The sequence below is a fragment of the Scatophagus argus genome, chromosome 7 (assembly GCF_020382885.2).
Source record: "Scatophagus argus isolate fScaArg1 chromosome 7, fScaArg1.pri, whole genome shotgun sequence".
Taxonomy (NCBI): Eukaryota; Metazoa; Chordata; class Actinopteri; family Scatophagidae; genus Scatophagus; species Scatophagus argus.
The window spans coordinates 17,105,164-17,131,059 of record NC_058499.1 but is presented as its reverse complement, the minus strand read 5'-3'; the positions used below and the strand labels follow the sequence as shown (position 1 = coordinate 17,131,059).

General features: G+C 41.2%; 3 protein-coding genes across 5 annotated transcripts; 1 reads left to right on the top strand and 2 right to left on the bottom strand.

Annotated features, from left to right (window-relative positions):
- Window positions 1-16: 16 nt before the first annotated feature.
- uevld (UEV and lactate/malate dehyrogenase domains) lies at window positions 17-4,603 on the bottom strand. Its single transcript, XM_046394411.1, has 12 exons — window positions 4,425-4,603; window positions 3,754-3,838; window positions 3,581-3,646; window positions 3,322-3,485; window positions 3,072-3,213; window positions 2,891-2,985; window positions 2,670-2,775; window positions 2,214-2,384; window positions 1,947-2,111; window positions 1,626-1,713; window positions 1,270-1,393; window positions 17-905 (listed from the first exon to the last, which is right to left on the bottom strand). The coding sequence occupies exons 1-12, from the start codon at window positions 4,464-4,466 to the stop codon at window positions 741-743; spliced, it is 1,413 nt and encodes a 470-aa protein (XP_046250367.1). The 5' UTR covers window positions 4,467-4,603; the 3' UTR covers window positions 17-740.
- Window positions 4,604-4,957: 354 nt separating this feature from the next.
- On the bottom strand, window positions 4,958-10,721 carry spty2d1 (SPT2 chromatin protein domain containing 1). Of its 3 annotated transcripts, XM_046394409.1 has the most exons (8): window positions 10,671-10,715; window positions 10,467-10,549; window positions 10,190-10,378; window positions 9,721-9,838; window positions 8,022-9,632; window positions 6,206-6,365; window positions 6,031-6,108; window positions 4,958-5,593 (listed from the first exon to the last, which is right to left on the bottom strand). In XM_046394409.1, exons 3-8 carry the CDS (start codon window positions 10,250-10,252, stop codon window positions 5,503-5,505), a joined length of 2,121 nt encoding a protein of 706 aa, XP_046250365.1. In that variant the 5' UTR covers window positions 10,253-10,378; window positions 10,467-10,549; window positions 10,671-10,715; the 3' UTR covers window positions 4,958-5,502. The 3 variants fall into 3 exon arrangements, with proteins under 3 accessions (XP_046250365.1, XP_046250364.1, XP_046250363.1); XM_046394408.1 differs by having other exon boundaries at window positions 10,467-10,721; XM_046394407.1 differs by having other exon boundaries at window positions 10,190-10,721.
- Window positions 10,722-12,105: 1,384 nt separating this feature from the next.
- On the top strand, window positions 12,106-25,333 carry tmem86a (transmembrane protein 86A). Its single transcript, XM_046394700.1, has 3 exons — window positions 12,106-12,267; window positions 19,479-19,743; window positions 20,225-25,333. The coding sequence occupies exons 1-3, from the start codon at window positions 12,247-12,249 to the stop codon at window positions 20,650-20,652; spliced, it is 714 nt and encodes a 237-aa protein (XP_046250656.1). The 5' UTR covers window positions 12,106-12,246; the 3' UTR covers window positions 20,653-25,333.
- Window positions 25,334-25,896: the final 563 nt, after the last annotated feature.

The window sequence follows — 25,896 nt, the reverse complement described above, 5'->3', positions numbered from 1 at the left end:
ACAGAGACGATGTACATATGGTTTCAGGTATTTATTGCACACCCACAAATTCGTGTAGTCTTACTGTATGTATCTTAGGGTCTAGCTGAGCAAGTATTTCACACAAAGTAAACAAAACGAGAGCAAAGAACATTTAAATAGAGAGGCATTTCAGACAGCTTTTTCATGTTGTCATTAAACATTGCAAGCCCTCAAAATATACAGACCTTTATTTAATCATTTGTGTTTTAACTCAGCACCAGCACCCTGTACTGCATGTCTGACACTTCATCTGCCAACACCCTGATTTTCTCTAAAGGAATTAAATAACAGGTTAATGCAATAACAATTAGAATTATCACATCCATCTTAGGTAAAAGTAGTGCAGGCCAAATTTTACTCGAGCTCTTATAAAAATATAACTTCTTCAAAAAACATATCACAGGGCATTCATGTAACATGTTCCAGATTGTAGATTTTGTATGAGACAAAAGAGAAAAACATCTCAGTTCTGGTACATTTAATTACAAAAATGCAATTTGCACATTTATATATCTGATTATTTTCACCCATGGTTAATACACAGTATCCAGTGGCAATATAGAAACAAGTCTTTTGATTAAATTCTGCATATTTAGGACAGCAGTTTTGTCCATAACTTCAGTCCATCTGCTGTGGGTGTGTTGGCTGTGAAACTGCCCTGTCAGTGAGCACCTGCTGTTCCCAGACTGGTCAGTTAAGCCAAAACTGCGAGTGCAAACTCATATTGTGAGCTGACTCATGAGGTTAGAAAGGGAGGTGGCACTGTTCCTCAGTTTGGAATCTTCCTCCTGTCCCAGGGACACTCCAGCCAAGCGTGTGGAACCGTTTGATCCTATGATGCACGGCAGGCTGAGAAACACCTCGGCACCTATGCCACCCCAGCTCTACAGCAAAGGAAGAATACAGTTACATCTTTTATGATCAATGAAATTGAATAAATGCACAGTTTGTCATGTATGCAAAAGGCGGAAGGTGCAGTTCATTTCATACTGTAATAGTAAGATTAACTTTTATTTGCTTTTCCTGTGTCATTGCCTTAACAACCTGAAACAAAAGTTTTAAAATGTATACAGCAAGGAAATTGTCAGCCCTACGACTGACTGAGACGACCTCACCTTAACCTCATGGTCATGCATTGATGCTACTGAGTTCATACACTCAAAAGTAAAGTAAAATAAATTAAGTGCAGCACAGCACATGACAACACTGGGAACAATCATTCAGATACAAGACACTTGGTGGTTCTACCTGAGCCAGTGTGGAGACAGAGTGGACCTTCTTCTTATCTGTCAGGACACTGTTTGTGATGTCAGCAATGGACAGACCCACAGACCATGACCGCTGGCCTCGATTCTTCATGATCTCAAACGCTCTGCAAGCACAGAAGAATGTGTACTTTCAAACTTTAAATTTTAATGCATAACCCATAAACTGGCGAAGGACGATCAAGGAAAGGTGATTACATTACATTAGGTATTACATTTTCAAATTTCAGCTGATTCTCTAAATTTCTAACACTTATTTAACAGCACCTGTGATCAGATAAAGATAATTCAACAACAAATAAATCCTTCAGTTTTGGTCAGGCCAATTTATGCCAGTACCTGTCTAACAGTGGTTTGGTAGAGCTGGTTCCTGATGCGATGTCTGGCTGCGCACTGGAGCTCAGCCCAGTGTTTCCCATCACAGCAACTGCAAGACAAATACAGACAAGCTCAATCATGTGCATCATTTACAAAGTCGAGAACGAAAGGAATGCATGCACTTAGCAGGCGCAGCGGCATCAATAGTCAGATGAACAACCAATGAAAAGACAACGTGTGAGAGTGGAAAGAAGGAGATGGTAGATTTGCGTAATGAGTGGAAGAGCAGACATTCATGATGAGGCCTTCATATTCAAATCTAACTGAGTCCCTCTGGCTCACCTTTGTTCTCTGAAAGCTCTCCTATGACCCAGGCTGGTTTGTGAGTGTTCAGATTAATATCCAGGGCGTGACTTAGTCGCTCTGAGTCCAAGTTACACCCCGCTCCGATCACCCGTGTCGGCGGTAGGCCACTCTGCCTCCAGGCAACATGGGTCATGATGTCCACTGGAATTGAACGAGAAAGAGAACAAAGCTGGGAATATGTCATATGTTAATGAGCAGAGTGGTCCATTCCTCAGAGAAAGTGTCTTCTCCTGAAGCACTGACCTGGTTGTGAAGCGATGATCAACATGGCATTGGGGCTGAGACGCGCCAGATTTGGGATGATTCCTCTGTACAAGTCTACATTAGTCTGAACCACACTCACGTAAGACTGCTCACTGCTCCATGAGTTCGCAGTCACCACGATGACCGTGGAGCCAGCTGAGGCTGACAAATCTAACAAAGGAGAGCCATCAGTGATTAAATCCTGTACACATGTAACAGCAGACCTCTCAGTTAAACCCTGATGGATACGCTGTTTTGTATCATCCTCCTGACGAGGCTCAGCAGCTGGCTGGGATTCACTCAATGCTTGCTATTGTAGAGATGAGTCATCAAATCAAGGACAGGGCTTGCTAAGCACAATGACAGTCGGCTACCTTTGAAACAATCTGACATCAGTGATGACTCAGCCAAGAGGCACTTCTACATTACCATGTGACAGTGCAGAAAGTGACGTACCTCTGGATACCTCAACCTTAGGCAGACTGAAAATCTCAAGATCTGTGCTGCCGCCCTTGGTGGAACTCTCAGCGATGTCAATAAAAACAAGTTGATCCAATTTACACTGGATGAAATTTAGGAGAACAAAAATTTGATGTTTTAACACAAGCTGGTAAAATATACAATGTCAATTAAAATCTCTGACATATTATAAAAAGGTTGCCTGTAGATTGGATTACCTTTGATAAAATGCTCATCACTGATGCCATTCCTAAATCTCCTCCCCCAATAACTGAGACTTTCTTGATTGATTTATCGTGATGTTTGATTCCACCTGAAACAGACGAGTTAAGCTAAGAATAGCATACACTTATCTGATTGTTGGTCGTCAACAGCAAAGCTGCGTATCATGTGACGCACCATCATTGATTTGCAAGTTAGAGACAAAAGCCAGCAGGTCATGGGGGTCTTTATTATCTCCTGTGGTCTTTGCGGACAGTGGAGGATCCTCCTCAAACTTGGCAATCATCTCATTCAGAAGACCCACAACAGAGGACTTGGGCTGTTACCAAAACAAAAAAGACAAGAAGAAGAAGAAAAGACTTATGAAAACACCTCACAACCTCATCTGTGCAATTTTAAATTTCACTCAAAAAATTTAAAGCCTTACATAATCCCAGTTGTGCAGCCCTGGCAAGAACATCCGTCCTCGAGCGTCAACATGCTTGCCCTCTCTGATGACCATGTTAGAGGTCGGCCTCAGGAGGCATATGGGAGGAGTGAAGGGGAACGAGTCCAGCAGCCACAGCTGGACAGGGAAGTTGTAGGAGCGGCCTTAAGACAGAGAGCTGTCATGAGCACATAATAATGGGCTCACATAACATGAATCCCTTTCTCCCAGTCTTGGGCCAGTCTCTGGTCAGACTTACCTTCATACTGAACAGGGAGGTTACCAATTAATTTCAGGAGATCTTTCTGGGTGCTGTCAGTAAATGCTGGAAATGAGAACATAAGCAGTCAGTTCTCAGCAAGAAAAAGATGTGATATGTGTAGAGGTCTGCTGAAGATGAATGAAGTGTGTGTGTTTCCGAGAAAAACTCACTGTATGTGCCTGTGGATGGTATCATCCCAGGGAAGATGCGATGGATTTTCTGCAGCTCCTCAATAGCAACATCACGGAACTTGTACTGATATCCGTAGGTAAAAAGAGAGACCAATCAGAGGTTGGTGAGATGAAGGCGTTTACACAGTGTATCAACGTCTGTATGTGTGTATGTGTTCATGTTTTTTTTTAACTTCAACTTCAAAAAAAATTCTGGAAATCAATCAAGGCAAAATAATATTACACTGCTGTCCAGTATACTGGTCCGGTTCACAGGCAACACTGAAACTATATATGTTGTTCTGTTTTTTTTGGTTACTTCATAAGCAGCCGTTGATGAATAGGATGACAGCAGGAGGGGGAAGTAGGACACCTCTATGGTTCGTCTTAGCAATAACTTAATGAATCAAAGATAGGCAGTGATACTTTTTATTCATCAATAATCTTCCCATCGTTTAATTGTTTGGAAAAATAACTGGCTTTCGACTGACATTGTATTCTATTTTAGCGTATTTTCCCCAGAATATGTTAAGTAACAGAGCTGGTTAAACCAGTTCACAGCATCTTACACGGACTAGCCTTCTCTGCTAGCCGGCACTGACACCTAAACCATAACCTTAACAGCATTAACTTCTAACTTTTCGAAGGTGGTCAGCTTGTAAATAACTAACCTTGGAAAGAATCCGTTGTATTTTCTCTGAACCAAGGTCCATCTCTTGACTCTTGACAAAAAAAGGTTTCGTCTCGTGTCTGTTTTTGACCCTTTTAACGACTGACTTCAACTTCAAGCTGTAAAAATAAACTTCCGCAAACTTTCAGCAGTAGCTTAGCGAGGCGGCGGAGCCATCCCACTTCGTACGTCAGGTACGGCAAGCCAAGAGGGAAGAAAAGGCGCACGCACTATAGTAATCGAACGCTTACGTTAGCGCAGCTATTTGCTTACGTTTCAAGTCCGTGATTACAATCAGTGTCCAACAATCAAGTTTCTTTCAACAAAATTGATCAAGCTTTTTTTAAAAAAAACAAATATAAATAATTTCCCACGCTAAAAATAGCAAGAAAATCACTGACATTTGTGGCAAAACCCAAATTTTGTATATATTAGTAAGATTGTCATACTCAAATTAATTCAATTCAATTCAATAAAAGCCTTTTTATGCAATTATTTCCCTCAAATCCTTGTAAAGACAAAACACACAACACATCAAGAAGTAATGTATTCTGCATATTCAATTGACTTGACAATCAAAGTTTGCTTGAAAAAATATGCAGCAACTTCTGCTCCAAAAACAGTATAACACTTGAGACTGTATGTCAAAATTAGTTGGAAAAAAAAAAAAGAAAAAAGAAAAAAAGAAATCACACTCTTCCATATTTATACTTCTCTTTGCAACTCAGTTCCTTTGAGAAATTGGGACCACTGACAGTGTAAACACCCACTCCGGGGGGAGGGAAATAAATAACAGGGAAAATGTGAGAACTTTTCATCACATCCTAACAGACTACGTGATTTGTGCATATTTTGTCTTTCACTTTTTAGGGGTATCTTTGACTAAAATTCTTCACTTCACTCTCTTGAGCCAATGTCATTTGTCACTCTACTCAGTTTTTGTCCAAACATAGGGAGCAAAGCAGAGAGGGCGCAACCGAGGCCAAAATGGACACAACTGATGGGCTTCAGGTGTTGGCAGACCCACTGCTCAGTCTTGACAGCATTTGTTTTTTATTCATCTCAGCAGCAAATGGACTTCAGTTCTTTCTTTTCCTCTTGACAGCTATTTTCCGCTCCTCTTCCTCTCTTTTCTCCTCCTCCAGATCTTCCTGCACTGCCATCTTCAGGCTAAAGAAGCAAAAATAATACTATTAAAAGGGGAGTAAACAGCTCTCGAGACAAGAAGTATGTAATTTGATTATGAAGTGACAAAACTGAAAGTTAGTGATGCGCTATGAGCCAAAGGCAAACACCCACTGTACAGCACTGTATTGTTACAATGTAAAATAGTATTAGGATCCCAGAGTGACTGTGCTCAGTTACACAGTGACAGAAACAGTCACAAAAAATAAAACAGTATATACTGCATTTCATTGTTATTATTGCTGTTGTTGTTAGTAGCAGCAGTGGTCACAGTAGTAGTAGTAGTAGTAGTAGTACTATCATTGTTGGAAACATCTGTCAAGCCAAACCGAAACTTGAAGTGGGCCAACTTTGGACACGTGGCCCTGCTTTGGGCAACCCTGATTTAAAGTAATGGACTGCAATGTTTATTTTCGTCTTACCTCCTGGCCTCCTCTTTCTGCATATCCTTCCAGCTGCTCTCCATGAATTTAAGTGCATAGTCACTCTCATCCCTGTATCTGCGGAGGTGAAAAGCAAGTCAGGATTTTTTCCCCCGCATAGAATTTGCTTTACAATACAGTGAAATGACTTAATTTAATTTAATTTGCAACTTACTTGTTTCGATCATAGCCGAAGATTTCCTTAATGTGCTTGGAAACTTCTTCTTGCTCATCATCTCCATCGTCAATAAAATCGTCCATTTCTGAGTCATACTCATCTTCTTCATCCTCATATTTTCTTTTGTATGCAGAGGTGATGGGTGGTAACATTGGACCTGTATAATACAAAGAGAAATTCATTTTCCATATGCAGGGTACTGGCTTTTCTCCTTTTGCTACACATGAATACACAGTAAACACACTGTATGTAGAGGACAATGGGTAAGAGAGTAGCAGGTTAGCGATTTTTAGTTATTGAGTTTACAAAAGTCAATTTATTGGTAAAAGGTTAATGACACTGAAATTATGTTTTGCTTATCTGTGTGAAAAAGGTCGCAGCTCTCTCACCCAGAAATAACGACAAATCCTGCTGAGTGTTGCTGACACATTTTCAGAGTGGCAAACAAACCCTATGCCCTGTACTACTGATTGTGTTGTTTCAGTCTGTTTGTAAAATGTCAGCAGCTACATTGCATTATATCATTGCATTGCATTGGCATTCATTACAATGTCTAGCGAATGGGGTATGCAGTAGTGAAAAACATTTTCAGATCCTTTACTGTACCAAAGTACCAACACCACTTATGTCAGTCTTAGCAGCAAGTAGTATCAGAAGTAAAAGTACTCAGTATACACACCACTGGTCCCTGTCAGTGTTTTAGTTATATGTGATGTTTTTGCATGTTGTATTTTGTTGTGAAAGATGTTTCAGGCTGAGCTAAATTTAAGTACTTAACATACCAATGGGTGGTTTAACCTACAGCTAATTTTTGAGGTGCTGCTGTCCTCTGAGGGCCACGCATCTCTTTCATGAGCTCAGAAAAACAGCCCGTTTTCAGCTTTGTGACAATGCATTTTCTAGCCAATACAACATTATTTTTAATAGTTTATGTATCTCAAGAAGTGGAAAACTTTTGTCAATCAATACTCAATTTGGAGTTACAGGGATTCCACTGGACAGGAATGGTATGAAAAACTGTAATCAGAAAATTAACTAGTAACTATAGCTATCGGACAAAATTATCAGAGTGAAAAGTAAAATATTTGCCTCTAGGATACTGGGGATTAGAAGCTTAAATTTGCATTAAGTGGAAATACTCAGATGAGGTACAGTACTTCAGTAAATGTTGTTAGTTACATTCCACCACATGCGATATGAGCTTTATGAGCCAACATGAAGTATTTGTCTGCTGATGTGTATATGATACAATACCATGACATCACACTTGACGTACAGTGCAATGTATGAGCTGTAAATACATGTGGAACCAGCTAATGCTGAACATTTCTACAGCTTCTTTACATTGTTCTTGTTTTGGGTAAAAATGCCTTTAATATCACACAGTGTTAATGCAGTTATTGAGTTCAAATTATTTAACTTCACATTAACATTCATAATTTGTTTTGCTGTGAGTTGACCACAGAGAGTGTTCGTGAGCGAGTATACAGCTCATACAGCGAAGGCCATATGTATTCACTTATAGTATTGCTTTGGTCTGTTTCACTTGTATCCTTACCGCTCTGCATTATTTCCTTAATTTGATTTTTTATAAACTCATTCTTTGGTATAATATTGTTATTTTTGTTTCAACAATACAACTTGTTTTATCTTTGTTAGTGGCTTTATCGATATACCTGGCACTTTACAATACTGTATTGAAATGTGCTGTATAACCAAAGATTACTACTACTCAAATATGTATTCATGGTCAACAACTGGCAAATCCAGTTTTTTGGTAATATCATATCAGTATCTTCTATTTGATTCTCACCTGGTGGTCTGTTCATCATAGGTCTGGGAGGCATTCCAGGTCTGGGAGGCATTCCAGGTCTGAGAGGCATTCCAGGTCTGGGTGGCATTCCCCCTCTTGGTGCTAGCCCAGGTCTCTGTGGCATGCCTGGCCGAGGAGGGACACCCATTCTGGGTCCACCGACATTCTTGGATGAGATGGTCTCTGACACCACAGTGCACTTTGGTCTTCCAGGGCCTGATCCAGTGCTGCCAGTCGATCGTCCGGGTACCACTCCTCCACTACCAGGGCGTCCAGATGCCAACCCTGGAGTTCCAGATCCACAACCTCCAGGATGACCCTGCATGCCCCTCCCAGCAGGCCTGGCCTGTGGGGCAACACCTGATTTTGCCTGGAGCATACTTCCAGGCTTTGCCTGAAGCTGGCCCATTGCCTTCGGAGGGCCACCTGATGAAGGTCTCATCACTGAATTACCACTTGATTTTACCCCAGAATTAATTCCAGTCCTTGGTGGTTCTCCCTTTCCGAACTTGGAGCCTCCGACAAAAGGTCCTTGCTTTAAAGAGCTACCCTGACTGGACCTGGTCTGCTGGGAGCTTCCATGTTGAGATTTTTGGCCTGTTGCAGCTGCACCTGGAGGCCTGGTCCCAGGAATACCTGAAGCTCTTCCTTGAAGTAATGATAAGTTATCTTTTTTTGAGCTAAGGTCACTTGAGGTGTTGGATTTGTGGCTAGAAGAGGGCATGCCCCCCCCTTGTTTGGCTGAAACCTGAGATGATGTGGCTTTCAAAGGAACTTTCCTGTTTATGGCGCCAGATGAACTCGAAAAGCTTGTCTTGGATCTGTCTCTATCACTGTGAGATGTCTTGGGTCTTTCTCTGTCCCCATCAGTGGGCTTGAAAGAAGAGTGACTTTTATCACTTTTATTCAATATTTGGTGTGACTTCTTTCCTGGTCCACTGGGTACACTTGGCTTTTCTAAGTTCTTTTGTGGTCTGCAGTTCTTCTGCTCCCTCTCTAGAGTCCCTTTCTTTATTGAACTAGAGCTAGAATGGGACTTGCTATCTCTTTCCTTCTCTGTATTTGGGTCTCTGTCTTTGCCCTGCCTCTTAGCCTTGCGCTCCAGCTCCAGTTCCCTTATCTCGTCAGCTGTGCGGAGCCTTTCTTCCTTTCTCAAGGTCTTAACTTTAAGCTGAACTGGTTCAAACTGTTTCTTCTCTGCCAATTTCAGTAAGTCTGCAAAGTTCATGGGCGGTGGAGCAGGCTTGGGTGCCCCACTGAGTTTTTTAGAGGAGGCCTTGCCACTACTACAAGTAGTACTATTATTGGTTTTCCCTGGTCTCAGCAGCTCTGGCTGCTCATCTGGTTCTGAATCTGTCTGTTCATACTCATAATTATCCTCATCTTCCTCTGGGTCAATTGAGTTATTCCTAAATCCTTCCTCATTCATTGATCTTTCTTCCTGCATTTCTAGTTTTGATCTCCTCTTCTTAGGAACCTCTACCACTGGGATGCCATTGTAACCTCTGAAATTGTCCTTAGTTCTGGAAGCCATGGCCCGCGCTTTACGGTCTGACTTCAACTCGACTCTCTTGGCAAGTAGTTCCTCCTTCTGTTTCTTAAATTCACTTTCTGAAAAATAAAAGGATCAATATTGAAATAATGAATGAAAATTGTTTTCTGTGCAGATGTGTAGCACAGCTTTATTTTTTATTGTTACCTTTCTTTTTGGTCTCATGAAATTGTTTTTTCAGAAGCGCCTGCACAGCAGCAGGATTTACACCTTTCGACCTTGGGTCCTTTTTGGATGGTCCAACTTGTAAACTGTACCTCTTTTGCTAGAGGAGGGAAAAACAATGATTTAACGTTTACAATTTACCGAATATGGAGCAATCAAACACGTCTCTATCATTTACAGTGCTTAAATGTCTTACTTATAAGGAGATAAAAATATTTCTCATCAGGCAGGTTAATCTAATGATCACAATTGATTGATAATCTAAAGAAGGTGACATGCTCACAAATTTTTGTACTCTCAGGGTCACGTGGGTGGAACTTAACGACTAGCTACTTTATCAGATCCTCAGTGACAGATGATCTGGCATTAGTGTGCTCGCAAGGTTATCCACAAATTCTCATTTTAGTGTTTTGCCTGCTTAAACAAGTGCAAGTGACAGACTTTATCTTACCTGTACACTGCCGAGGCCCTGGTTTTGCGAGGCGATGTTCAATATATTATCAAAGTCCATCATTTTGATGTAACAAGGTGGCTATTTGAATCGAATCCAGGGGCACTGACTACTGAGTACTGCTAGCGTTTAGCTCTCAAATCGGATGAGGTGGCACGAAGTTTAGCGTTACAAATGTCACTGAGACAGCTGTCAGGAAAACAATTGATCAAACACAGTCCATAGGAAGAAAAACTCTATATTACACAGTTACAGCTAGTTTACTTCATCAGCTTACGTGAACGTTAGCTGGCGAAGTTAGCCAACCTAATGTTAACTCCCGTTAGCCAACCAAGAAACCCGAAATAGGAACTTGCCCCTCTGTAATGATATGACACACCAAACAAAGGCCAAACCCATTAAAATATTCTTTAGATTAAAGCCTATTTAAAGAAAAATACTAAAAACTCAGCCATAACAAACGCCGTATGTTGGTACAGACCAAGAGACCGACAAATTGAGAGTCCGGAGAGTAGGCTAAGGAAGTGAGATGACTCACTTGTGCGTACTTCCGTCTTTGTGACAATAGGGAGGCAAGGCCGATTTGTTGAAATATGCTATATAATGACTTCGGTCCACGAAAATATCGTTTATTTTACTGTAAGAAATCTGTATTTCTGTCGTTGTCGTTGTTTAATAATGATGGGAAGACCAAAATATATATCCATATATTGATAAGTCTGACTTGATAAGAAGGTCGGAACGGTTCGGCGAACCGTGGTTTGTTTTAACCTCAGTGAAAATGTACCTCCTCTCTTCAGATAAAAATGTTTAGCATTTAAAAATATGACGATATACTTGACAAACAAACAAAAAGACACTTGAAAATATTTGTTTCCAATGAACATAGCCTAATAATATTTATAATATTTAAATAAATAAATAAATGTATCATATGTTAAATGTACAGTATATAATGGGTTTAAAGCGACTTCATATTTATTCACTTGAAGACCACACGATGTCGCTACCACTGTGGGTGTTGCACTAACAGCATCTAGAATCGAATACTCTGGAAACGTGGTATGAAGTGCAACAAAGCTATTCGCTTGGGAATCTTGTGATTTCTCACTCCTCACTCAACAAATCAACATTTCGCCCAAATACCTCTTATATTATTCCGAAAAACAGCCCTAGGCTACACAAACTATTACAACAATATGGTGAAAGTATTTACTATAGATCTTTTACTGAGATAAATCTTCAGTGAGAACAGTGAAATACGCTAATAAAGTAGTCATACAATATTTGAATACCTTTTTACAACCGATTGAGAAAAAAGAAAACTGGACCCACTAATCATACAAAAACAACCAATGTGTCCATTCAACTAGCCTCTTCGTTTATTCATTGAAAATGTAACAACAGTATAAAAATAAAGAAGAAATGAAGAATGCACATTTCAAAACTAAATTTTACGTAACGCTGTACCAAATGATTTGTACGACACTGCAAAATGTCATTCAGTTCAGTCTAAATTTATCTCCTTAAGTTCACTAGTATTCCAAAAGAATATTTCTTTGTTTATATGAGCCTGACAAGAGACGGAAAATCAGACAGAAGGCACACATACAATGGCACTCAATCGATTTGAGAGCAAGATTTCGAGCTCATAGAGATGTTTATCAGGCTTTTGGTCTGTCAAAAAAAACCCTAATTTGTCCCATTACTGAACGATCGCCGGGGTACGTTAAAAAAATAAGCTTGAAACAAACAAGCTCCATTTTCGTGAAATGTAAATAAAGGCCATCTGCTCGGATATGTAAACAACGGACTGACTCCTCCTATCCGGGTGTCCCTGACGTCTTGACCCGCCCTCCTCAGCTCCTATTGGTCAATAGAGAAAGCCCAGCCTACGTACGTCTACACTCTCACCTTCTGCTGAACGTCCGACCGCCCACCAGAGCGAGGACAAAAACAATCGGCATCACTCATACATAACAGCATACACAGGAGGATCCAAACCGCATTTGACAATATCTACCTTCTTTAAAGACACGGACACTAGCGAGGGAGAAATGGTTTCTCCGGTGACAGTGGTGAGTGTCAGCTTCCTGTCAGCGTTGATAATTTGCTGTACATTAAATAGGAATTATACTGATAGCTAGTGTAGCTACATGATAACAGCACTTTCGAACACAAAATAATTCACCTTTAGTCATATGTCTAGCATCATATGTTCAATAACGACCGCATTGAATTAGAAATATCGTAATAATTGCGTTATTTTTCATAGCTTAGCATGTCAAACTTTGCATTCGCAGGCCAGCGCATGCTCTTTCGGTGATCATTTAAATAGCAGTGAAAAAGAATGTCTGTTTCCTAAAATGAAACAGTTCAGCCAGGTGCCCTCGGACACCCACGTTGTTGTCACTCTGTGTTTTGCCTCGTTATTTCATTATAAGCATCTGTATGCGCTGGAGCCTCAGAGCAGTCCAGTATGGTCGTTTCCTTGCCAGTTATCGCGTATAGTCACAGCTGTTAGCGCTGCTCCTCGATAATCCACGTACAGGAGGACTTTTCCACAAATTTCTAAAGGCAGCCGCTGTCATAGAAAAAAAAAAACCTGTCATGTGACGACCTTTTTTTTGGTCTTTTTTTCTTTTTCCTGTACCCTCTGGTAACGCATGCGCCGAGCAGCAGTGTGAGTTTCATCTGCTTTGTTATAGCTGCACTTTACATACTGTTGTTGTTTAGCTCCATAACTGTGCTTAACTGTGCAAAAGTGCCTCTGCAGGAAGTTGGTCATTTTGACAAAAAAGGTGACAGCTACGTGAATAATTGAGCCCACTACAGGATCCTCTTGCTTTGACAGAGCTGCTATGACATTTTACTCCATTTGAGTAGACTAGTGTGGTGTAATTCTGCCTGTAGTAAACCCTGATGTGCAGCCTGTGTTACTGCTGTGAGATGAGCCTAAGTGGAGGAATGCTTGCCTTACAAACTGGTTGCCTCAGTAACAACGTTGTTGTGAAAGGGACTGTTGAGGCATGTGCTAAGATAAAAAAATAAAAAACAGCTGGATAGTACATAGTAGAACATATGTTTGTCCACCTGCAAATTTCATTTTACAAAAAAAATCAGGCAAGCAAGTAAAACATCAATCTGCTTTTAATTTATCATATATTTTTTTTAATTCAGTGATCAGTATTGTATCATCTGCTATTTTGATTCTGATATAAAACAGTTAATAACAGGAAAATATCAGTGGGTTTAGAGTATGCCGGTGCACACTCCATTCCTGAAAAAGGTATTAGATTATGCTATTGCTCTATTATTATATCTTAACTAAATCACAGCTTTATTTAAATATTTAGATATAACTCTTATAACACTGCCACACCCTATGCTACAATTACCCCCCGCAGGTGATGCAGAATCAGCCTCTCAGAGCACATACAGTCTCACACCGGCACATACTGTCCTTAACTCTTGTGGACCCTGGCTTTATTGACACAGTTGCTGAGATCTCAGATTATTTGTCCCTTGTCCCCCAAAGATCAATGTTACTATTACTTTAAAAGCTTTAACATTTATGTAATGCATCAATAATCTTATGTTACCAGGTCTAGGTTTCCTCTGTGTGCTTATTTTGCACTGTGTTGTGCTTTATATTGCTGTCTGCAACTGACCTCAAGTTATCCTTGGAGGTAATGCAGCTGTAAGGAAGGAAACAGTGTTGTGTGATGCTACATAGAAATAACATAATCATATGACTCACATGGCTGCTGTTTCTGCCAAGACCATACTTATGTTACAGTTCCCCTCTGCCAAACCGCATACATAAGAGTTTACAGGTCTTTTATACTGTATGTTTATGAGTATCGTGTTTCTGGCACTTGGCAAGCGCCTGATCCAAAATGGTGGGATAGATGTTTATCCTCGCTGGGTGTTATTCAATGCATCAGTGCAGCGATTTTGTTGGTTCATGGTTGATACAGACGCACCCGACAGCTGCTTATTTCTTCCTGGACTGTAGCTACGAAGCAAGTTCAGTGTCAGATGAGATAAGTGCACTTTTTACTCAGAAGCGATTAAGCGATTGTGCATCATTTGCTAGATTGAAAAGGTACACTGATTTGTAGTTTATCACAACTAAAGAAGCACTCTATCTCTTGTTTGGTAGCTTGAAGTTTGCATATGAGGCCATTTTGAAAAAAGGGAGTTATTCCATCCTGTTATTCATTCAGATGAAAAAAACTATTGCTTGTTTGTGACCATGCAAATACAATCAATCATTAGCCATTTTATTCTTTAACAGTAGATGGAGGCGCGTGTCAGCACTTTTGCAATCAGTTTTCATTATATTGTGATCTCGCAGACAGCAGATCATAACACAGTGATTCACTTTGCTTGCCAAATGGAACAGTACATTCTGTTCTTTCACGTTGTTGAATGCTGATTGCCAGCAAACAAGATGTATTTTTTGAGTATTAAACTATATTGAGGTATATGGCCTATATATAATGTTAACACTGTTGGAGATTTCAGGCCGACTAATGATGTTCTGACAACGCTTTACTGGGAAGATCTGAAAGAGTATCATTTGTGCGCTTTATGGACTTTGTTTCCCATGTCCTCAGTGCTTTTTAGTCATGGCTCAAATGCAGCATGAATAGGACCAAAGGTTATGGGAATCTTGGGCTTCCTCCCATCTTCCAACCTGTATTTACTGTCCAGATCCCGCATTAGATACAGGGAATGTATGCATCTTTTGCCACACACACACACACACAAGCACAGACAATGAACTGTATGTGATCATGGATTATGGAGCCTGAGTGTCTTTTGGCCTTGGCCTACAGATCTCAGGGAAAGTGTTCTTTTGCTGCACTTCATTAAATAATAGATAGGTCCTAACTGTGTGGTGATGTTGCTTGGAGCCACTCCTTGAATCCCGATAGTACAGCAGAAACATGTTATGCGTTCTTGTGTCCTGTGCTTAAGTAGCCACCAGTGGCCTGATGAGTAGTGATGACACTGGATAGTCTGGGAGTGCTGCCGGGGTTGTCTCCTGTGCTTGGTGCCCATTTGGCCACCTGGATAGACTCATATACTCACACACATTGGCATATTCCCTGTTTATGTTGCCATTTGTTTTATGGAGGCCAGCTAAAGTGCATAATGGAGATAAGAGGAGTACAGTCATGGCCAAAAGTTTTGAGAATGACACAAATATTACATTTTCGCAAAGTCTGTTCCTTCAGGGTTTTTAAGTGTTTGCCAGATGTTTCTATGGTATAATGACATACAATTAGAAGCATTTTACAAGTATCAAAAGCTTTTATTGAGAAATACATGCAATAGGTCAATATTTGCAGTGTTGACCCTTCTTTTTCAAGACCTCTGCAATTCTCCCTGGCATGCTGTCGATCAACTTCTGAACCAAATCCTGACTGATGACCGTCCATTCTTGCATAATCAATGCTTGGAGTTTGTCAGAATTTGTGGGTTTTTGATTGTCCACCCGCCTCTTGAGGATTGACCACAAGTTCTCAATGGGATTAAGATCTGGAGAGTTTCCTGGCCAAGGGCCCAAAATCTTAATGTTTTGTTCCCTAAGTCATTTTGTTATGACCTTTGCTTTATGGCAAGGTGCTCCATCATGCTGGAAAAGGCATTCTTCATCACCAAATTGCCCCTGGATGGTTGGGAGAAGTTGCTCTCGGAGGACGTTCTGGCACCATTCTTTGTTCATCGCTGTGTTTTTAGGCAAGATTGTAAGAGATCCCACTCCCTTGACCGAAAAGCAACCCCACACATGAATGGTCTCAGGATGCTTCACTGTTGGCATGAGACAAGACTGATGGTAGCGCTCACCTCGTCTTCTCCGAACAAGCCTTCTTCCAGATGCCCCAAACAATCGGAAAGGGGATTCTTCAGAGAAAATGACTTTACCCCAGTCCTCAGCAGTCCAGTCCTTGTAACTTCTGCAGAATATCAGTCTGTCCCTGATGTTTTTGCTGGAGAGAAGTGGCTTCTTTGCTGCCCTCCTTGACACCAGGCCTTCCTCCAAAAGTCTTCGCCTTACTGTGCGTGCAGATGCACTCACACCTGCCTGCTGCCATTTCTGAGCAAGCTCTGTACTGGTGGTGGCCCGATCCCATAGCTGAAACAACTTCAGGAGACGGTCCTGCCGCTTGCTGGACTTTCTTGGGCGCCCTGGAGCCTGTTTGGCATCAATTGAACCTCTCTCCTTGAAGTTCTTGATAATCCTATAGACGGTTGACTGAGGTGCAATCTTACTCGCTGCAATAAACTTCCCCGTTAGGCCCTTTCTGTGCAATGCAATGATGGCTGCATGTGTTTCCTTGCTGGTAACCATGACTAACAGGAAGGGAACAATGGCACCATCTTCCAGTTCCAAGTGTCCAGTCACTCAATCCTGACAGATTGATCTCCAGCCTTGTCCTCATCAACACCCACACCTGTGTTAATGTGTGTGACACCTGTGTGTCATTGAAATTATGTTAGCTGGCCCTTTTGTGGCAGGGCTGAAATGCAGTGGAAATGTGGTTTTAGTGATAAAGTTCATTTTCAAGGCAAATAGGGACTATGCAAATAATTGCAGTTGAGTGGATCACTCCTCATAACATTCTGGAGTATATACAAATTTCCATTATAAAAACTGAAACTGCAGACTTTGTAAAAATTAATAGTTGTGTCATTCTCAAAACTTTTGGCCATGACTGTACATTTGTTTACATCATAGCTTTAGTTTTGCCCCTGTGGAAAAATTCCTCTCATGCTGCTTGCAACTGGAAGACAGATGATATCTTATATGGGCATGTAAGGAGAAAGCAAGAGATTCTTCTGTTTGTTAAAGTCAGAGCTACAGCAGCTTATTTTGATACTTATCTCAGGCTTGTCAGGTCAGACTTTAACTCTTTTGACATGGTAAACCTAATTTTTTCTCTTTTTTTGCCACTTCCGAAGGCAGATCAAATGTTAGAAGAAAAAACAATACAAATAATACAACGGCCCTGAGTTGTGTAAGATCAATGACAAAATGAGATTAACACACATGAACCAAAACAAAGAATCAGAGAGACGCCATGGTTACTGTCTCAAACAGTCCAGGCCAGGCCTATCATAATTAAATTCCTGTGATATAGGAGTGTCTAGCTAAATCTAGCCAAATTACATAAATACATGTGCACTGAAAAGTCAACAAGTAACTCTATTAGTAGTGATGACAAAACTGCAGGCACAAAGGTAGAAAAAAAACATAGCAAGTTAGTTAAGAACGGTGTAAACTGTCACAAATTGTTTATTTAAAAAAGCAAAATCCCTGATAGACTTGGAATAATAACAGGGATCGTAGCTGAAAGTCAAATTTCCACTTTTTGGTTCTGAAGATGTATTGATGTTGTCATAATACCAGACTTTTAAACTTTGATATGATATCTAGTATTTAAAAAATATGATTCTTAATACCACAGCAAACGGAAAAGAAAGTCAAAGGTACACAAAATAGGATAATTCATTCATTATTAAGGACCTGCACACAGTGCTGGTACAGACAAAGTCACCTAACACACACCAGCACGTTTGTACTAATGTTAACGTCTGTGCAGTCAGTCAAATATCTGATCAGATGTCTTATGTTTCAGGTGATACCATCAAATGCAGATATTATATTAAAAGGTATCAATACGTTGACACCTTTGACAGTCCTAACGTGCACCAGTGACCAGCATAAAACAAAAGGGTGTCTGCATTCTTGGCCAGTTCGTAGTCGTTCTGGATCTTCACACACTCTGCAATCACATTTCAGTGATGCAGAGAGAGAGTTTAGTTCACTGTGGTCACTTTATGATGCGTGATTTAAAGCTTAAATCACAGTAGATAACACCCAGCTTGCTTTTTTTTTTTTTGTCTGATCCTCTTTTGTGTCAGAGCCATATTGTTTCGCTGCTGTGTTTTAGCTGCACCAGGGCACACTGGAGGTCACTCTGTTTTATTGAGCGGTTGTGCAACCAGGGGACTTCTCTTCCGTCTCTTCCTCCAGGAGCAATAACTATATGAACTACAGTAACCTCTCATTTTATCTCACCTCCTCTCCTTCCCACCCAAGTTCCCCCACCCCCACACTCACCTGTCCATTCCTAAAAACAGCTGTTATCTTAATGCCAGTAAACCCGCCTCACTCATTGTCCCCCTCCCCTAAAGCCTCACTTCTCTGTGCTTCCTCCAGCTTCCTTTCTTCTCTCCTGCTGAATTATTCTTTTGTCAGTATTGCAATGGGAGCACTGCTTGCAACATTTTACTTTGCCAAAGAATGTTTGTGGAGAGGGATACAAAATGGCCACTGCAAAAATAGTCATTTGGGACTTCAAATAGCAGCCAAGTCTTTTCAACCCTTTCCCTGTTGCGCTATGACCGCTTCTTCACTCCTCCCCTCCCTGTCTCCCTTGTATCTTCCTCATCCCCCTTCCAGTGATCTCAGCTTTAGTGAACCCTCACTCAGTTACTGTCCCTCCCAACAAAACTTTTCCTTTCCTCTGCCTCTTTGGTTCCTGGGGTTTTCTGTTTCAAGCCTGGACCCACCTGTTCTGAGAATCACTTAGAACAGGTGGGTGGTCAGTCCACTAATCTCTTTCTTACCCTGTTCTTGTATTTTTGATTTATTTTTTTTTTTGAGACCCTACTGGGCCTCATCTGTTTAGACAGAAAGAAATATGATTGGTTACACAGTTGGAAAGAAGAAATTGAGACTTGAATATACCACACAGATGGAGCAGAGTAGGGGAGAAGAAACAAAAACAAGATGACTACAGAGTCAAAAAAAAAGAAGAGAAGGTTATAGGGAATCAAAGGGACAGTGTGAGAGCATTTTGCATTTCCTCTTCTGCTTGCCATTTCTATAGAGTTTCACTTCAGCCACAGATCACGTGCATGTCTGACACAGTGATCTAAACAAGTGACCGCACAAAGCAAGCCTGAAGACTCTGTTCCACTCTCCCAAGTAAGGAGAAGCACTTGAGATCTGCTGCTTATGTTCCCTCTTTTAATTAAAGATGTGAGATAATGGTCCTCAGACACACAAAGCACAGACTGTTATGAGGCTTTTCCTTCATGTGATTTATCTCAAGCCCTCCACACTGAGATAATAGTCCTTTTAATAAATCTAGTTTAAGACAGAGTGACAGTTGTATTGCATTTTCTGGGCTCACTGAACAGAATCAACACATGTAAGTGCAACCAGCTGTGAGATAGATAATAATGGTGATATTTAATCTACTTTCAGGTCAAGAGTGAAGGCCCCAAGCTTGTGCCATTCTTCAAGGCAACCTGTGTATACTTTGTCCTGTGGCTTCCCACCTCAAGCCCATCTTGGTTCAGCGCACTGATAAAATGTCTGCCCATCTTCTGCCTGTGGGTGTTTTTACTGGCACATGGCTTCAGCTTCCTAGGTGCTCACTCCAGTGCCCGCAAGATCCTGGCTGGCCTCATATTTTCTGCTCTGGGTGATGCCTTTCTCATCTGGCAGGAGCAGGGCTACTTCATCCACGGTGAGGAGAAACCTCTCACACTGAGCCGCTTTGCCACAGTTATCTCATCCACAGGACTAAACTCTGTTGATTTTACATCTAGGATAAATCTGGTTTATTTGGGTCTTATTGTTGTAGTTTTGGCCAACGCTGCTAATGGTAATAGTGTAATTGTATCTAGGAATGTGCTAACTTTAAACAAGGCAATAAACAAGAGTCAGGTAATAATCCGTTAAAAAAATTCTCAGGATAGTTTACTGTGAAGAGAAATGAAAGCTAACACATCCATCATGGTTCGCAGACATGATTGTTTTGGGAGCTCTCACTTTCACCTCTTACCATAAAATGGTAACTAGTCTGATGAAACTACTCACATTTTATTTACCTGTTAGACTTCTTGTAAGTTGTTTCAATATTAGTGTTCTTGTCAGATAGATTGCTAATATGCTACTGTGTAATACTATATTTGGATTTAAATCATATATATTATAATGTCCTGCAGGCCTTCTTATGTTTGCCATCACCCACATCCTATATTCATCTGCCTTTGGGATGAAGCCTCTTAACGTGCTTGCTGGCCTGATCATCACTGCTGTGTCCTCTCTGAGCTACATACTGCTGTACCCCTACCTGTCCGGCCCCTTTACCTACCTGGTGGCCGTCTACATTGCTCTCATCGGTTTCATGGGCTGGAGAGCCGTCGCAGGCCTGCAGCTGGCCAACGACCTGTGGACCTGGACCAAGCTGTCTGCCTGCCTGGGTGCCGTGCTCTTCATGGTCTCTGACCTGACCATCGCCGTCAACAAGTTCTGCTTCCCCGTGCCCCATTCGCGTGCCATCATCATGGCTACCTACTACGCAGCCCAGATGCTGATAGCGCTGTCGGCCGTCGAGTGCCAGGACGTGGAGGTGGCCAGGAAGAGAACATGAGTTACACCAACGTCCGCGGCAAAGGTGGCAGCCAACCCTCCCCCTCCAGCCCTGAGTGATCATGGACACATCTCACTGCCACATCCCCAAACCCTCAACCCTCGTCACAGCGTGCTGGTGGTCTTACACAACGATTACCATGATGACTGCTCCAGTACAGTCTCCACAAGGCTGTCGCCCTACTACCCCACTAGTATGGTATTCTCACACCAGTCTTCATACCCAGAAGATACAGTAGTATTATCTCCAGCCTCTCCCGACAACAGTCCTACCTGCCTCCTCCCATCCTAGAATGGCTGTCTCTCAACCTAGTTAACAAAGAAAGTGTAATAATATTAACCTGCTACACTGCTAGACAGAGTATTTCTTTAACTGTTATGTTTTAATTTAATGGGAGCATGTCACTGGGGACCTTCAAGGAGTGTGTGTGTGTGTGTGTGCGCGTGTGTGTGAGAGAGAGAACAATTGTGTGTGTGTGTGTGTGCATTTATGTGTGACTGATTAACACTCTTACCTCGGTTTCCACACAGTCACCACACTGACTCCCGCCAAACATGTCTGCTTTATAGGGTCCAATAATATAAATTAACAACTTATTTTTGTCATCGGTTTTGTTACCTGACACCTTGTTAAGAAGGGAGTGTGCGTGTTTTTGTTTTTGTTTTAACTGACTTGATCATATTTGGCTTTTCGCTCCCTGTTGCTCTGTGTTCCCCTGAATTAAGGGTGCTATTCTTAAAGTAAGGATCATATCCACAACTGTTTTATTATCTGCAGTACCTTCCATTTCATTTCCAACAACCACACTGCCTTTGTTCACTTGGCTCTTTTATGTCCTCAACAAACCCACATGCAGTGTCTCTGTGTGAAAGAATTAGGTTGAATAACACACACACAGAAAAGATGACAGAGATGGAAACAAAAAAAATAAGGCAATGAGGAGAAAAGGCGAGGAGGGAGAGTTGTGTGACTGCAACGACGGCAGTGTTTTGTAGTTTTAGTGACTGAACACTTTAGGAGATTGTTAGAAAAGACTAGGTTTTCTTGTGGAAGCTCGATCCTTCCTGCTGAGATTTCACTGACACTGCCCTGCTGTCACAAAGAGAACACAGTAAACACTGTAGTCACAGCAGACCACTGCACACATTATAACGCGCTGTTCGGTGCACCTGCTTCTCGCTTTAGTGGGAAGTCTTTCAGGCGTTTCACAGTGTTTTGCCTGCCAGTTTTTTTTTCAGAAATGTAGGTTGCAAATGTCAACATGCTCACACACCTGATACCTACAACCCCTGCTGGGTTAGTTATTAGGAAAAATCCACAGGGATCTTATTGTTGGACTGGATCGGACAACCCATGCTGTCACTGGCCTGGGTCATGTTATGCTGACTGAAAAGAAAGGGCTACGACACTGGCTGGACGGTACAGGCTCTTTTCTATCTTTTTTCTTTTTTTTTTGTTTATCACCTGTGTGTGTATGTGTGTGTGGGCCTCAGAAGGCATTCAGTCACTCATAACGACACCCACACAGACGTGCACATAAACTGCCCAGGGGCAGTCTGACTGAAGAAGAAAAAATGAGGGAAATGAGGGAACTGGCTTGTCATGTGACAGTAATCCCATTATTCCCAATAATTCCCTCTCACAGCACACTTCATCAGCTTTAATCCTGCAAAATCCACCACAGCTAATCCCAGACAAGTTTGCTGATATTTTGTCTTTCATCTATCACCCACCTCTCATTTGTTTCACCCTCGGGAAACTTTTTATGTTTGATGTCCAACTGAATATTGAGAAAGTATGTTGTATACTCTTTCTTCAGACATCTACATGCAGTGTATGCATGGTTTGATTATGTGTGCACGTATCAGTGTGCATGCGTGTGTGTGTGTGTGTCTGCGTGTTAGCTGTTGTGTGAAAGTCTTTGTGTGTTTGCGTCAAGTCAGAACCAACTCAAGGCCAGAAATGCATCATGGTGCAGTGGACTCACTACTGGAAATCTTCAACGTATTCTCACAAAGCTCTTATACTTTCTCCACACCCTTCATCTTTTGAGATTTATATCCTCTTCATTTGTTTTATGGCATCATCTGAATTATGTTGAAAAAATGTTAAGGCTGACTTTAAGGTGGTATTTCATTAGTTTAATTTGACACATTTCCATTGGTGCACATGCCTTCTCTTTGCAATACCCTTACCTTACCTTGTATATGTCACTGGCTCTATGATTAATAGCACCAAATTGAATTACTACAAATGTACACCAGCAATTGAAAGTATTAATGACTAACAAAAACATAGCAAATGGACAGGTTCTGTCATCCGTGATTTACTTGCTGTGCTCTATATGAAACAAAGGGGCATGGAAAAGGAAACAGACCCGTGTTATGTGTTCCCTCTGCTGGGTCAGTGACCCCTGGAGCTGTCTTTGACACGCCTGCATACGCACAAAAACATCCACACACGCACATCAAAAATGTGTTTATGCATCACAATCAGCCACCATGACAGGTCTGCAGGCAGACCATGGTGTTGACACTCATCAAGGTTTCTTAAACATTAACAGCAGCACACAGTCTTAAGTCTGACCAAGAAACACACTCAGCCCGGGCGTCTGTTCCTGTCTGCTGCTTTGCCAGACAGTTTCTCAATCACCTTTCGGCCTCTTGTCAGCAGCATATTTCTGCTTTGTCAGTCTTAAGTGTTTCATCAGTGCAACTGTGTGACCACTTGTCTTCTGTTCCATGTTTTAATTTGTCCTCCCAGCATTTTTGCCATTCTGTACTCTCCCTCTCCTCATCTCATCCACCTCACTAGCAAAACATTTTCTGTAAAATTAGTAGAAGCTTCTGTGCTGAAAGACATCCACAGAGGCTCATGAGCAGACATGCATTTGTCTGCTTACGCTGTCTTAAATCAGGGTTTAGGGGAGTATAAGGAGAGATGCTGGGCAGCATGACCGACTCTAGTGTGAAGTAAAACCACCTGAGAGTTGTGATTCAATCAAACGGTCTTAGTCGTCTTTACTATATGGGCAATTTATGCAAGCTCTACTTTCTTTGTTTTCTGCCACATAAAGCCTCCTGACTGTTTCCCCTACAGTCCTAATGGCTACATGCAAGTATTTCTGAGATTATTCTTGTTGGCTCACCCACATTTTGGAAAATCTCCACGAATTTGGAAGCCTGTAAATCAAGAAATAAACTCAAATACCATATTTAGTAAGTTAGGAGTTATCATGCCCATTGGGAGGATTTAATTTAAAATATTCATTCTGTTTCTCCTCTATTGTTTCTATTTTTACTTGAGCTAAGCACAGGTAACCAAAACTAAGAGCATAATAGAAAACTGAACTCAATTTCACTGAGTGGAACTTGTTAGCATTATTGCCCTCTCATGTATCAAACAACCTTTTGTTCTGTAGGAGAAAGAGACCCCCTTCGCTGGTGCTGGAGTGCATTTGGCATTCCACTTAGGAAGGAGGTTATTGTTCGGCGATACTGTAGCTAGAATTAGGTGAGGAGGTGAAATATGACACACAGGGGAAGAATCCCTTTACATCCTGCCTGTTAGCTGTCATCCTGCCCCCCCCCCTTACAGATGGCAGGCCAGCAGGCGCATCACTTTACCTCAGCCTGTCAACAACCCTGTTGTTCTGAGCTTTGTGCATGCAGACAAAAGGGACCTGGGGGAGCTGTGGGAGGCCAGTATAGTTCAGCCTGTGCTGTGAGACATGAGCTGGAACCAGTAGCTGTTGTAGTAAAGAGGGCCCATGGATTCACTCGCACCTCTGAATAAGTTGGCACCTTTTTCTCTTTTAAAGTTTTCTCTCTCTTTCTCTACCAGACCACAAGATTCAGAACACAGTTTGTGTATCCATGTTAGCTCTCATCTACAGTGATGGAAAAGTACACAGTACAGAACTGACAGTCCTCCAACGTCAGTGTGAGCCTGTGAGAAGTATGTGCAAATAATCCTCAATCTTTGTAATAATTATCTGAATCTGTTGTGTGCAGCACTTTTCTGTACCCAAGGCCAGTCAGTCTCTCTGTTAAACTGTCAGCTGTAGTGTTTAAAATGAGAGGATTGTTGTGTACTGTATTATTCAAAGTATATTCTCTCTTTTACTTTACTCTTTGTATTTCTTTTTTGAAAAGAGGAAAAAGAAGTCTATGTTTTGATGCTGATGATTTAAGCACAAGAAAGTAAAGCATCAGCAGTGTGAGACGAAAGCATTTTTTTTAAACAGGCATGAATTGCTCTTGAAGTGTTAGAAACCTTTGTGTATAAATCATTTGAAGAGTGTTATCCTTTTATTTGCAGAAAAGCAGCCCTAAAGTTTTTGTTTGTTTGTTTGTTTGTTTTATTTTTGTTTTTTGTTTTTTTTTCTTTTGGTCTGTTTTGCCTGTGGGAAAAGCTGTTTTTGTTTTCCACAAATAACTTTTTCATTCTGATTAATGGCCCATTACAGTGCATCTTTTGACTTGATTTTATGAACAAATGTTGTTACTCTCTTATTTTTATTCTATTATATACTTTACCTTGTTGTCCTTGATTTTCACTTATTGATTCATTTTTTCATGACTTTAGAGATGAAATAGTTTCTTTGTTGTAGTGAAACTGCTATGAATGTGAATATCTAGTGGAGAAATAAATGCAAATACAATGCAACTTCAACAACACATCCTTTGCTCTTTGTTTATTTTGCTGTGTACTAGAATCAAAAGGTATCACATGTCAGCTGATATTGACTACAATTCAGTGTTTTGTGTTTATGGAGAAGTTGTCGGCCCTCGGCAGCTAAAGTGCTGTTAAGGCAGAAAGGACTGGAGGACAACAGAGAGCTCTGTTCTAGCAACTGCTGCACTCTGTAGTCTGGCAGAGGTGGAGAAGGTGCTTTCAACAGGCTTTGACCTTGTGGAAACACATCCAGATTGCAATGCTTCCTCTTGCAATCTGTCATTCTGTTTTGTTTTTTTTATATAACCTCCTCCTTTTTTCATACGCACACACACACACACACACACACACACACCACATTCATAGTTTAATCCTGTAGAAGTTGTGCCAGTTCCCTCCAAACACGGCTCATTCATTCGCAGCCAAGGTCTTACCATCAAAGAACTCCAGTCTTCATTTTTATTGAAGACATAAAAATGAGGCATATCTGTGATAGCTTTTTTGGGGACATATACTTCCACTGAAATAATGAAATCAAATGATGCCTAATCTCCAAATAAATGTGAA